General features: G+C 39.2%; 2 protein-coding genes across 2 annotated transcripts in view; one reads left to right on the top strand and one right to left on the bottom strand.

Moving 5' to 3' along the window:
- The window catches only part of ANK3 (ankyrin 3), a 671,415-nt gene that overhangs the window by 632,807 nt on the left and 25,294 nt on the right, over positions 1 to 13,314 (bottom strand). The window lies entirely within an intron of this gene.
- Positions 4,191 to 11,835, top strand: LOC101684571 (homeobox protein Meis3-like). Its single transcript, XM_045069898.1, has 2 exons — positions 4,191 to 4,264; positions 10,355 to 11,835. The coding sequence occupies exons 1-2, from the start codon at positions 4,191 to 4,193 to the stop codon at positions 11,556 to 11,558; spliced, it is 1,278 nt and encodes a 425-aa protein (XP_044925833.1). The 3' UTR covers positions 11,559 to 11,835.

Below are 13,314 nucleotides of genomic sequence, written 5' to 3'. Positions count from 1 at the left end.
GGAAATGGAAAAACATGCCTTGATTAGGAAAATTCAGCATCACAAAGATGTTCAGTTCCAAGTTAATGTATTAATTTAAAGCAATCTAAATAAAAATACCACTTTGGTTTTTTCCTGGAATTAGACAAGTTAGTTCTGAAGTTCATCTGAAAGGGCAAACATACAACAAAGCCAGAAAAATCCTGCAAAAGAACATGGGAGTTGGGGGTGAGTAAGCTGGAACATATTATAAAGTTGCTACTATTAAAGTATGAATTGTTGGGGGGTGCCTGAGTGGCTCAGTTGGTTAAGCATCTGACTCTTGGTTTCAGCTTAGGTCATAATCTTAGGTTATGAGATCAAGACCCATGTTGGCTCCATGCACAGCACGGTGTCCTCGTGTCCCTCCTCCCGACCCTCTCCTCCCTTCTCTGTCCCTCCCGGCTGCTAGCTCTCTCTCTCAAGTAAATAAAATCTATTTAAAAAAAAGAAAAAACATGAATTGTTGGTATTGACACATGAATAGGCTGACCAATCAGGCAAAATAAAATCCAGAATTACTTCCAATTATAAATGCAAATATGATATTTGATAAAGACACTCTTACTTGGGCGAGGGCATTTCAATAATTGGATTAAAAATATACAAAATCAGATCCATTCCATATATCATACATGAAGATAAATTCCAAATGGATGAGAAATTTAAAACTAAAAATATGAAATCATGTAAACACCAGAAGAAAATTTAAGTGACTTCCTCTATAGCCAATGGAGAAAACTTTTCTAATTATGATCAAACCCTAAAAGCAGTGAAACAAAGAGATAAATTTGATTACACACAGACCAAAAAAAAAAAAACCAAATAGCAAGAAAAATCAAAAGTAAAATGACAAAAACATTTAGAATTTTTACCACAAATGACGGGAATGTCAGTTATCTATAAAGAATTTCTAAAAATGGGGGGAAAAAAAAAAAGGACCAATGATGATATAGAAAAATGGACTACAGAAATAAACAGCTGACTGAAAATGGCTCTTAATCATATGGGGAAAAAGCTCAACATTCCTCATAGGAAAACAGAAATTTAAACCATATAGACATGTGATTTTTTTTCCTCATTATATTGGTAAAAATATGTTTGATGATATACTCTGTAGATGAAGCTATGAGAATATCATTCACAAATGTTGGAGAAAATGCAAAATACAGCAGCCTCTACAAAAGGAAATTTGGCAACATTCAACAAAATTACATATTCACTTGCCCTTTGACCTATTAACTTGCTTTTAGACATTTATTTCAAGGATACACTAGCAAGAAGATAAAAAGACATATATTGGTTAAAACAAAACAAAACAAAATACTATGAGAAAACAAGCTAATTCATAGAAGACTATAAGAATCAAAAACTGGGAACAATCCCAGTTGCTACTTCATTAAGAAGTAATGCAAACTAAGGTGTCTGGGTGGCTCAGTCGGTTAAGCATCTGCCTTCGGCTCAGGTCATGAACTCTGGGTCCTGGGAACAAGTCCTGAGTTGGGCTCCCTGCCCAGCAGGGAGCTTGCTTCTCCCTCTCCTCCCCACTCATGCTCTCTGTCACTATCTCTGTCTCTGAGTCTCTCGAGTAAATAAATAAAATCTAAAAAAAAAAAAAAAAAAAAAAAAAAGTAAGAAACTAAATAAAAAGGTACATTCACACATGGAGTTCCCTACAGCTCTAAAGAAATCTCAAGGATATCTTGGTAAGGTTGTTAAGGAAAAAAAGAGAGGTGGGGGAAGTATGTATAGTTTGCTGCCCTTTACCTAATAAATGGATAATATACCAAAATGGTCTATAATGTTAAAAACAATGAAAAGATTAAACTAAACCATAAACTTAAAAATGGTTAATTAAGGGGAAGAGAAAAGGGACACCTGGGTGGCTCAGTCAGTTGGACGTCTGCCTTTGGCTCAGGTCCTAATCCCGGGGTCCCAGATTAAGTCCTGCATCTGGCTCCCTGCTCAGCGAAAAGCCTGCTTCTCCCTCTATCTGCTGCTCCCCCTGCTTGTGCTCTATCTCTGCCAAATAAATAAATAAAATCTTTAAATAAATAAATAATAAAGGAAATAATAAAGGAGAAGAGAAGGGACAGGGTAGAAAGAAGATAAATAATTTGTGTGATTATAAAATTAAATTAGGGCGTCTGGGTGGCTCAGTGGGTTAAGCCTCTGCCTTCGGCTCAGGTCATGATCTCAGGGTTCTGGGATGGAGCCCCAAATCCATCGGGCTCTCTGCTTAGTCGGGAGCCTGCTTCCCTTTCTCTCTCTCTGCCTGCCTCTCTGCCTACTTGTGATATCACTCTGTTAAATAAATAAATAAAATCTTTTTAATTAATTAATTAGTTAATTAATTGGATTAAATTTTAATGCAGGAATTCCTAAAAATAAATGTGTGGTCAGTCAGAGGCCTAACTATACAGAGACTACACAAAAGGACTTAAAACAAATAATTTATATATTGTATGTGAGATACACATAAAGATAAAAAGAACCAGGGAAGGAAACATACTTGACAGAAATCATATTGTTGGTTATAGTACTTGTATTATTTTGAGACTCAGTGCATACTATGATAAAAATCAAAAGACTAATTATTTGATAGTCTAGTCCTGGGGGCCTAGAAAACTGAATTTTGGGGTAAAAAGGAGAATATACATGTGAGACCAAAGGAGACAAGTAAACTAACTCATGATTCTGAAAATTCCCTATGTAAATGCCAAAAGATGAGCAAACGGGGGATTTAAGGCTTTTTCTCTTTATGGCTGTATTTCCGCCAATAAAAGAAAATGAATTAGAAATTTAGAAAAGGAGGGCGGATTCTAGAATCAGAATATCACCATTTTGCACTTTCTAAAAATTAGTGGATATGGGCATTTTTCTTCAATAAAGAGACAAGCATTCATTATTTTGCATCCACATGAAAGAACATACCACACAACCTAAGAAGTTCTATCCAAAAACAAATCTGAATCTGATGGAGCTGCTAAATTTAACCCCCAATTTATAAGGAATAATAAAACCAATTCAATGATATTATTGTGACTGTGATGCAATCAGGGGAAAGCAACCAGCAAACAAGGACTTGTTCTCTTTAACAAATAAATTGAAAAGAAAAAAAAAAAAAAGGAGAAACCAATGATAGATCAAAAGAGAGTCAGGAGATATACTGACCAATTACAATGTGTGACTCTTTATAGGATCTTGATCTAAAAAAATATAAATAAAAAAATTGTGATATTTAATAGACAATTTAGAAATTTGAACTTCCTGGTTATTTAATTAAATAAATCCCTTAAATAAAAGGATTACACTATTGAAGTTTTAGGAATTGTTTAAGATTTAGATACTATGGTTAGGTTAGTAAGGTTATTATTTTTTTTTATTCTTATCTCTCAGAGATATAAGGGAAATATGTAGATCTGAAACGTTATAGTGTCTTTAATTTGCTTCAAAATAAATAGGTGGGTGTAAATGAAATCAGATTAGCCATGACTCCATGTTTGTTGAGTGATAGGTAAACAAGAGTCCATTCTACTATTCTTCCTACTTTTGTATATTTAAAAAAAAATTTTAAGATATTTATTTGACACAGAGAGAGAGAGCATAAGCAGGGGGAGCAGCGGAGGGAAGGGAAGAAGCAGACTCCCTGCTGAGCAGAGAGCCTGATGCAGGACTTGCTCCCAGGCCCCTGGGATCATGAACTGAGCGGAAGACAGACGCTTAACCGACTGAGCCACCCAGACACTCCCTATTATGAAATATTTTAAAAGTAGGGGAGGGGGGAGCTATGTATAGCTACATATGACAAAATATGTATCAGAAATTTTATTTTTCTCCAATTATATTTCCCTTTCTAATTATCCTTACCCTCTCCAAACAGGACCAGTTACCTTGAATTCATGAAAGAACACCCCATATGGTAACTAGTCTTCAAAGACAGCTCTCTAGTGAATGACACCCCTAGGTGTTCATGCCCTTGTGTAGGCCCTTGAATTTGGGTTGGCCCTAACACTTTCCTTTTGGTCAACAGAATGTGTTGAAAATGATACTGTGTGACTTCTTAGGACAGGTCCTAAGAAGCTTTGGCACTTCTACCTGGGACTCTTGGGTCACCCCGTCCTAAAGCCCAGCTGCTACTCTGTGAAAAGCCCAGGCCACAGGGATAGGCCATGGAAGACAGAGCTCCCTGCACCAGCATCAACCATCAGCCACCAGAGCAAGTCATCTTAGAAATCCAGTGCACGTGAGCCTTCCAATGACTCCAGCCCAGCTCTGGCCACTAAGTAAGAGAGCTGAACTGAGTCTACGAAGAGAAATAGGAGAGAGAAGAAAAAATTGATGCTTTAAGCCCCTAAGTTAGTGAATGACTTTTCACACAGCAATACATAACCAGAATACCACACGTCATACTTTTATTACTTATTAATAAAGTACTTCAAAGGAGCAAAAGCTCATAATAGAAATAACATGTAGCATTTATGGATACTTTATCAACACTGCCCTTGTCATATAGGTAAGACACCAGACCAGAAGTCCACAGGCAACAATGCAGGCACCAAATCTACCTGCTTTTGTATAGCCCACCAAGTTTAGAATAAGTCTACATTTTTAATTGATTGGGAAAAATCAAAAAGACTACTTTATGACACACAAAAATCATTCAAAATTCACATTTCGGTGTCCATAATAAAACTTCATTGGGGGGGGCTGGGATTAAATACACACACACACACAAACACACACACATATACTCTTGATTAGAACACAAGCATACTCATTCCTTTATGTATTATCTGTGTGCATTATCTCTGGCTTTGTTCAAGCTACAACAGAGTTGAGTAGTTGTGATAAAGACCCTGCCAAACCTAAACATTTACCACCTGCCCCTTTTACCAAAAGTTCACCAACCCTTGCCATAAACTTACTTATCAAATGCTTCCCACGCAGAAGAAAAACTCATTAAAGAAGATGAAGAAAGTAAGTGAGAGAACCTGAAATGGACTCACAAGAACAAAGGAGAGACAAGCCTTTAAAATACCACCTAAAACAAAGTCTGGTAAGAAAAAACAATCATTACCCTATCACCAGGCAAATTTATGAAGAGATTAAAAGGTGGGTAAAGGGAAAATGGTTTCAAGATCATTTGAACTCCTTATTCATGGGAAGATAATCGTCAGCATGGGTCTTACAGAGTGTGCTAAGTAGGGTTTCCTCCCAGAGCAGAATGACTTCAAGTGGGCAGGTAAGTGGGGAGATGGAGGTAAGAAATCTGGGGAGGGAGAGGTACACTGGAAATTGTTATTTGCAGAAAAGGCATTATTATTTTTTTTTTTTACAAAAGCCATTTTAAACATGCCTCCTAAGTTTTACAAAATGACTGTATGCATGAAGTACTCTGCAGCTGAGTAATAAGCCTTTAAGTACCAACAGTTTTCCAAACATTTATATCCATTATGTCCATGTAATTGTAGGACAGACATTACCTTTAATACCTGATTGTTTCTTCACCATTAAAGGTTGACATTTCTCATATGAGTTCTTGTGAGGTTCAAGCAAAGCTCTAAACTTAGCTTTGGTTTGGGAATTTGATGTGTAGACCAACAAACCACAAGAAAATGAAGATGTTCTAGAAGTTTAAAGTAATAACAATGGTAAAAACGGGAATACAGTTTATACATTTATTGAGGATTAGCAAAACTAAGTACCTGCTCAAAGTCAGAACAAACACATGGCAGAGCCTGTCTTCCATCCCATACAGTCTGATTCCAGGGCTGTGCTCTCAACCCCTAAGACTTACTGCCTCTCCAAAAGTTAACCATAATAGCCTTAGTACACTCCTAATCATATGGAGTCAAAATCAAACAACATGCCATCAGCATCCAAGAAGTTTAAAGTCACTACAGGTAAATGTCAAATACACTATTTTTATCGCTTCTTTTCACTTCAGTATTAGTTTTGTTTCTCTCTATATACTATCTTAATTTAATACCAGTAGAAATAAAAAACCTAAGCTCTACAACACATTTTAATCCAGGCTGACTGAATACTTACCCTGCATAAGTAGCAGCAATCATCATGTGCCTAAACTCTGAAAGATTAGTGCAATTATACAAAAAACAAGTATCCAAAAAACCAGAGATTTTAGAGCAAAAGGCCTTTATCCTGAAACTCAAAAGAAAAGATAACCTCAGAAAAAGCAACATATTATAGTGGTGAAGAGAGAGAGATCTAAAGAATTTTAATAATGTTGTCCTCCTGACCTTCTCCAACAAAGAGACTCTACAAAAAAGAAGTACAAAGGTCATTCAAGGAAATGAGCGTGAGTAAAAGAAGGAATATAGATGTATCCAACAGTTACTGTTCCACTCAGATTTCCAATTTATTTTAACTCGGAGGGTGTGGATACCAGCTAGACAGACATTTTCCCCACAATATGGAAACTACAAGGAACACCAGTGCATTCCTTGGAGCAAGCGGCCACCCATGTCAGCACGTGGGTCACAATGACAAGCCATCACCAGTGCCATCATGGGGCATGACGGTTTGTAGCTCCGGTACATGGAATCTTTCCAGTTTTATTTTCTAATAGAGCTTCTTCCTTCCTCACACTGCAAGAGTCTGAACACCGCTTTACTCTCCTTATATTGTAAGTGTTGTATGGATATAATTGATTTAATGAAATGTTAGGTGCTCATGAATAGTAAATTAATTTTTTTTGGACAGACTCGTTTGTTCTTGAAACTGCCACAATTGCTGTCATTGTTTCTGGTGGACCAAATGTTCAAATTTACTAAACTTAATTAACAAAATCAAGTCCAACAACTTGTAGAACATGTCACAAATACTTAAAGCACAATAAACTCAGGCCTGTAAACGAATTTATATTGTATACAGAAACATGCTGAACATAATTTGACTATATATTTTGAAACCAAAGCAAATAAAAATTGTTACAATGCTGGGGAGACATAAACAAAGGCAGTATTCATGGCAGTAAATATTCTTGAGCATGAATACACACACATGTGTATGTTCATATACACATACTCACATATGTTTCACACCTGATTAATGTGTTCAAGTAGGTATGAAGTCCTTCACTGTAAATTCTAGGAGTTCACAGTATTTTTTTTAAGATTTATTTATTTGAGAGAGAGAACACATGCACGCATGCAAGCAGGTGGAGAGAGAGTCTTCAAACTGACCCTCCACAGAGCATGGAGTCCAGCGCAGCACCATCTCAGGACTGAGATCAGGACTTGAGCTGAAATGAAGAGTCGGAAGCTTAACCAACTGAGCAACTCAGGCACCCCACAATTAATATTTAATATAATGCCACTTTGTCAAAACAAAAAACAACAAAAAGTAACTGCTAACCTTCCAGTCACAATCATTATTGTAACAGAATAATTACAACACTGTTATGAATAATTCAGAACGTGTAAAATCTAATTTTAGACTACAGGAGTTCCAATGTAAAATTATTAGGAGGCTACAATCAATTACTCCACTTTTAAAATCTAAATTCTCTTTTTATTTTTTTTTAAGATTTTTTTTTTTTTAATTTATTTGACAGAGAGGGAAAGCATAAGCAAGGGGAGTGGCGGGGAGAGGAAGGGGGAAAAGCAGGCTCCCTGCCAGGCAGGGAGTCTCATGTGGGGTGGGGCTCCATCCCAGGACCTGGGATCATGACCTGAGCCCCAAAGGCAGCAGCTTCACCAAATGAGCCACCCAGGTACCCCCTTTTCTTTTTTTAAAGGATTTTATTTACTTATTTGATAGAGACACAACTAGAGAGGGAACACAAGCAATGGGAATGGGAGAGAAGGAAGCAGGTTTCCCATCAAGCAGGAAGCCCATGCAGGGTTCAACTCCAGGACCCTGGGATCATGACCAGAGCTGAAGGCAGAGGCTTTAGCCTATGCTTTATGTACTTGCCACATTTTCCACAGTGAAATATGTTAGGAAGGAAGGAAAATATTTTTAAACAGTTGTGACTAAAAGAAAGAAATAGGGTGATAAGGATATACAATACAGGAAACGTAAGCCCTACTGAGTGTTGCCTGCAGCATAAATGAGACCACATCTTACACATCCACACATCCCTTTTCCCCTTTGTCCTGTTAATTCCAGGTGGTACTGTATAAGCAGTGAAGAGGAGTGCTAAATAACCTAGGCACGTGCAAATAAAAAAAAGAGAGAGAGAGAACCGGGTGTTTTTAAGGTCTGTTGTTCGTTTTTTTCTATCTGGGGAAGTAGAAATATCTGTTGTATATATGGAAGAAGAATGTGTCATCCAAAAGAGAAAAAATGAGGACCTCTGGGCTAGGTTAACCTAAGAATTATAAATCCTAACAAAATTATTTTTATAAGTCAATCCTTATGTGTAATAGGATATCTGGATTTTAACAATAATGATAACTACCATTTAATAAATACCTGTTTACGTATGTGCCACTCACTCATGCTTCTTCTGTGTGCTGAACAATACACTGCTGCATTTTTAGAACTAAGTTAACAGGTGAGTAGTTTCTCCAAAGAAAGTCAAACAGAAGGAAGGAGACTTACAAAAACTGAATCACTTTTTCTCTTGTCAATATTCTCTGATTCATTCTTACTACATCAAGAAATGTAATTTAATTTGGAGACTAACACTTTGACAAGTGCAGTCTTGCCTTTCAAAAAAGAAAAAAGCAGTTCTTGGATCAAAGTTTTGGGTTAGTTTTTTTTTTTTTTTTTTTTTTTTTTTTAAGATTTTTATTTATTTATTTATTTGAGAGAGAGAGAGAGACAGAGAGCACAAGCAGCTGAAGGGCACACAAGCAGAGTCCAGGATCATGAGCTGAGCTGAAGGCAGATGCTTAACCGACTGAGCCACCCAGGCACTCTTGGATCAAAGTTTTGAGAAATTTGTTTTTTGCAGCATTGTTTTATTTTCATCAAGATTTTATATTGACTTTCTATTTCAGTAAATCATGGTTTCAGTAAACTATGGTTTCAGTAAACCATTTCAATTTACAACAGGGATGTCAAGTTTCCTTTCAAAAAGAATTTATATTTGTAAAACATGAGTTGACTTAAAGAATACTACTTAAATATAGTAGTATGTGGATATAGTAAAGAAAAGAAAAATCGTAAATCCTGGAATCTGAGCCAGACTGCCTAGGATTGAAGTTGAGCTCTGTTTTTAAATGTGTGACCTTAACCCATTGTTCTAATCTCTCTAATCTTCAATTCCTTCATCCATAAAATGGGATCAGTAATTACACCTATCTCACAGCAGTGTTATAACAATCAAATGAGTTAATAGAACTAATGATTTTAAAACTACAGTTGGCACATAGTAGAGTTTCAGTAAATGTGAGCTCTTATCATCCAAAAAAAGAGGGAGGAAAATGTGGTAAATTCCAATGAGCTATTTGTTAAAAATCCTTTTTCTCAACTGGAGCAATTTAAATATCTGGATAATTATTTTCTTTCCTGGGAAAGCACACAAGAAAGGAAATGCTACATTCAAGGAACATGAGAGGCCATGAAAACAATCCACAAAATACAGTTACTTGGTGGACCTACAGTAAAACCAACCCTTAGCAACGTAGTAGCCCAAATTTTGTACTGAAAGGGTGGGGCAAAAGGAGACAACCACAAACCTGGGAAACTTATCAAATGGCTACAAATTAGATGCTTTTACCTTCTAGTATTCCTAATCTAGGCAAGTAATATAGTCATAGCCACACCTTAGTCAGGATTCTGGGCAGGTTTGAGAGTTTAAACTTCTAAGGGTCCCAGCCTTAATAGAGCCCCAATCCCTCCATGAGTTTCACTTCCAGGAATTCCATCAGGTTCTGAGGATAACTCCCCTCACATTTCTGGGAGGGAGAGGGGACAGGCAGTCACTTTAAAACAGATCCTGAGCTCTGTTTTCCTTAACAAAAGTATGCCCTTGGGGAAAACTAATTTGCAAAAGACTGAATGACCCCTGGGTTTTACCAAAAGTCTAACCTACCTGGGCACAATGTTCAATGCCAGCATGTCTGGGGCTTCCTTTCTCTCCTAAGGTGGAAAAGAAAGGCTAAGAAGTACTTTGAAGGTCACGGTCCAAGGGCTCCTTAAAAGACTAAGACCTAATCAGTCTGGCTCCTGTCTGGTAACAGGAGATTATAGCTGATGAACTACAGACACTAGACCACAGATCCAGGAAGCTCAGAGAATACCAAACATGATAAATACTAAAAATCTACATCCTGAACATCTAAGCGGGGCACCACCATAGCCTAGCCACAAGGACAGATCTGATTCTCAGGGGATCTCTCCTCCCCTTACCCACTTTCAGTGCCTATCCACTTCGCTCCTTGCCTGGCCACCGTCTGAGGCTGGACTCTGCAGAAGCTGGCCCAAAGCAAGGATGGGAGTATGATGAGCTGCCCCACTACCCAGGCATTGTAGACAGCACTGCAGCCCTGGCTGGCTTCTTAGAGGCACTGCCCTTGGCACTGAGAGCCCCCGGGCCTTATGGCCCCCATTGGCCTCCCCAACCCCAGCCCCTGGGCTTGGACAGTGATGGCCTGAGGAGGGAGAAGGATGAGATCTACAGACACCCACTCTTCCCACTGCTGGCCCTGGTCTTTGAGAAATGTGAATTGGCCACGTGCTCCCCCCGGGATGGGGCCGGTACTGGGCTGGGCACACCTCCAGGTGATGACGTATGCTCCTCTGATTCCTTCAACGAGGACATTGCTGCCTTTGCCAAGCAGGTGCGCTCTGAGAGGCCCCTCTTCTCCTCCAACCCGGAGCTGGACAATCTGATGATACAGGCCATCCAGGTGCTCCGTTTCCACCTGCTGGAGCTGGAGAAGGTCCACGACCTGTGCGACAACGTCTGTCACCGCTACATCACCTGCCTCAAGGGAAAGATGCCCATCGACCTGGTCATCGAGGATCGGGACGGTGGCTGCAGGGAGGACCTCGAGGACTACCCGGCCTCCTGCCCCAGCCTCCCGGATCAGAATAATATGTGGATGAGAGACCATGAGGACAGCGGGTCTGTACATTTGGGGACCCCGGGACCATCCAGTGGGGGCCTAGCCTCCCAGAGTGGGGACAACTCCAGTGACCAAGGAGATGGACTAGACACAAGTGTGGCCTCTCCCAGTTCCGGGGGAGAGGACGAGGAGCTGGACCAGGAGCGGCGGCAGAATAAGAAGAGGGGGATCTTCCCCAAGGTGGCTACTAACATCATGAGAGCATGGCTGTTCCAGCACCTCTCGCACCCATACCCCTCGGAGGAGCAGAAGAAGCAGCTGGCGCAGGACACCGGGCTCACGATCCTGCAAGTCAACAACTGGTTCATCAACGCCCGGAGACGCATCGTGCAACCAATGATTGATCAATCCAACCGCACAGGGCAGAGTGCAGCCTTCAGCCCAGAGGGCCAGCCCATGGGGGGCTACACGGAAGCTCAGCCACACATGACTGTCAGGCCTCCAGGGTTGATGGGAATGAGTTTGAACTTAGAAGGAGAGTGGCATTATCTATAGATTCAGGACAAATACCCCAGCCTCCGGACTGTGACCACTAAGCTCACACCTGGTTCCGGTCCCCGCCTGGCCCCCTGACTTCAGGACCCCACCTCCTAAGGTCCCAATGCAATGCCTACCTCCCTGGGGCCCACTGGGACATGGGGGCCTGAGCACCCACTCGAGGGTCTCTCAAGGACAAAGACAAGGCCCCTAGGCCCTGCGCCCCACTTCTGCCATCACCTCTGCCTGGAGCCCAAACTGAGATCCCACTCCCGGGTCTTTAGAAGATGGTGGCTGGGGGGGGGGGGGGGTCCCCTGCCTTCAGGCTAGAGAAGGGACTGGCAGTGGGCTGCGGAGGTCAGGGAAGGAGGGTCAGGATCCGACGTTTGGAAGAGGTCCCCTTGTCCTGCCAGCCCACTCCCCGCCCCTTCTCTCCCCTACCTCCCTTCACTGACGTCTTCTACTTTTTTTTTAATGATAAAATCTTTAAAAAAAATAAATCTACACCCTGACATATCATATCCAAAACTGCAAAAAATCAAACACAAAGAGAAAAATCTTGAAAGAACCAAGAGGAAATAAACACCTTACCTAAAGAGGCACAAAAATAAGAATTACATCCAATTTCTCTTCAGAAACAATGCAAACAAGTGAGTGGCATAAAATATTTAAAGTCCTAAAAGAAAAAAAAAAAAACCTACCAAAAATTCTGTATCCAATGAGATTATTTGACAATAGTAGTGAGAAATAAAGGAAAATGATAAAAATCAGAAGCTCAGATCCATATTAATAAAAGAAGATTAGAGAAGGAATAAATTAAGGTAAAGTAAAATATTTTACTTTTCTTATTCTTAACTTATCTAGCAGATAAGAGTTTGCTCAATAACAACTCATGTTGATTAAATATAGCAACAATATATACAGCGATTATAGTCTAGAGATAAGTGAAATGAATGACAACAATGTTATAAGAGATAAGAGGGAGGAATTGGGAACATTGTATTATAAATTATTTGCATTACTTGTGTAATGGATGGTGTTATTTGAAAGTGGGCATGCATTATCTATAAATTAATATAACCAACTCTACAGCAAACATGAAAAAAATTTTAAGGAGCATAATTCATATGTTAAGAGAGGAGAGAAAATGGAATCATTGTATAAAATGATCAGTTAAAACCAGAAAAGGGAAAAAGAAGAAAACTCACTGGAAAGCAAAAAAGAAAGAACAGAGTAAAAAATTTAAAAAGAAATCAAAATATGGTAGATATTAATCCAGCTATTAATTTAAATACCCACTTCAAACATGAATGGGCTAAATACACAAACTAAAAGACAGACTATTAGAATGCACTAAAAAAAAAAAGTCTACCAGAATACCATTTTAAATATAAAGTACACATAGAGGGGTGCCTAGGTGGCTCAGTGGGTTAAAGTCTCTGCCTTCGGCTCAGGTCATGATACCAGGGATAGGGCCCCGCATCAGGTTCTCTGTTCAGCAGGGAGCCTGCTTCCCCCTCTCTCTCTGCCTGCCTTTCTGCCTACTTGTGATCTCTGTCTGTCAAATAAATAAATAAAATCTTTAAAAAAAAATAAAGTACACATAGATGAAAAATAAAAGGATGACGAAAGACATATCACTATTAACATGAAACAAAAGAAACTAGTATAGTAATGTTAATTTCAGAAAAACCTGACTTCATAGCAAGGGAAAATACCAAGGATAAAAAGGAGCATTACATAATGATTTAAAAGTTCAATGTTTTAAAAAAAA

The sequence above is a fragment of the Mustela putorius genome, unplaced genomic scaffold (assembly GCF_011764305.1).
Source record: "Mustela putorius furo isolate JIRA1106 unplaced genomic scaffold, ASM1176430v1.1 tig00003949_pilon_pilon_pilon, whole genome shotgun sequence".
Lineage (NCBI taxonomy): Eukaryota > Metazoa > Chordata > Mammalia > Carnivora > Mustelidae > Mustela > Mustela putorius.
The sequence above is the reverse complement of the archived record's forward strand: the minus strand, read 5'-3'. Positions and strand labels throughout refer to the sequence as shown.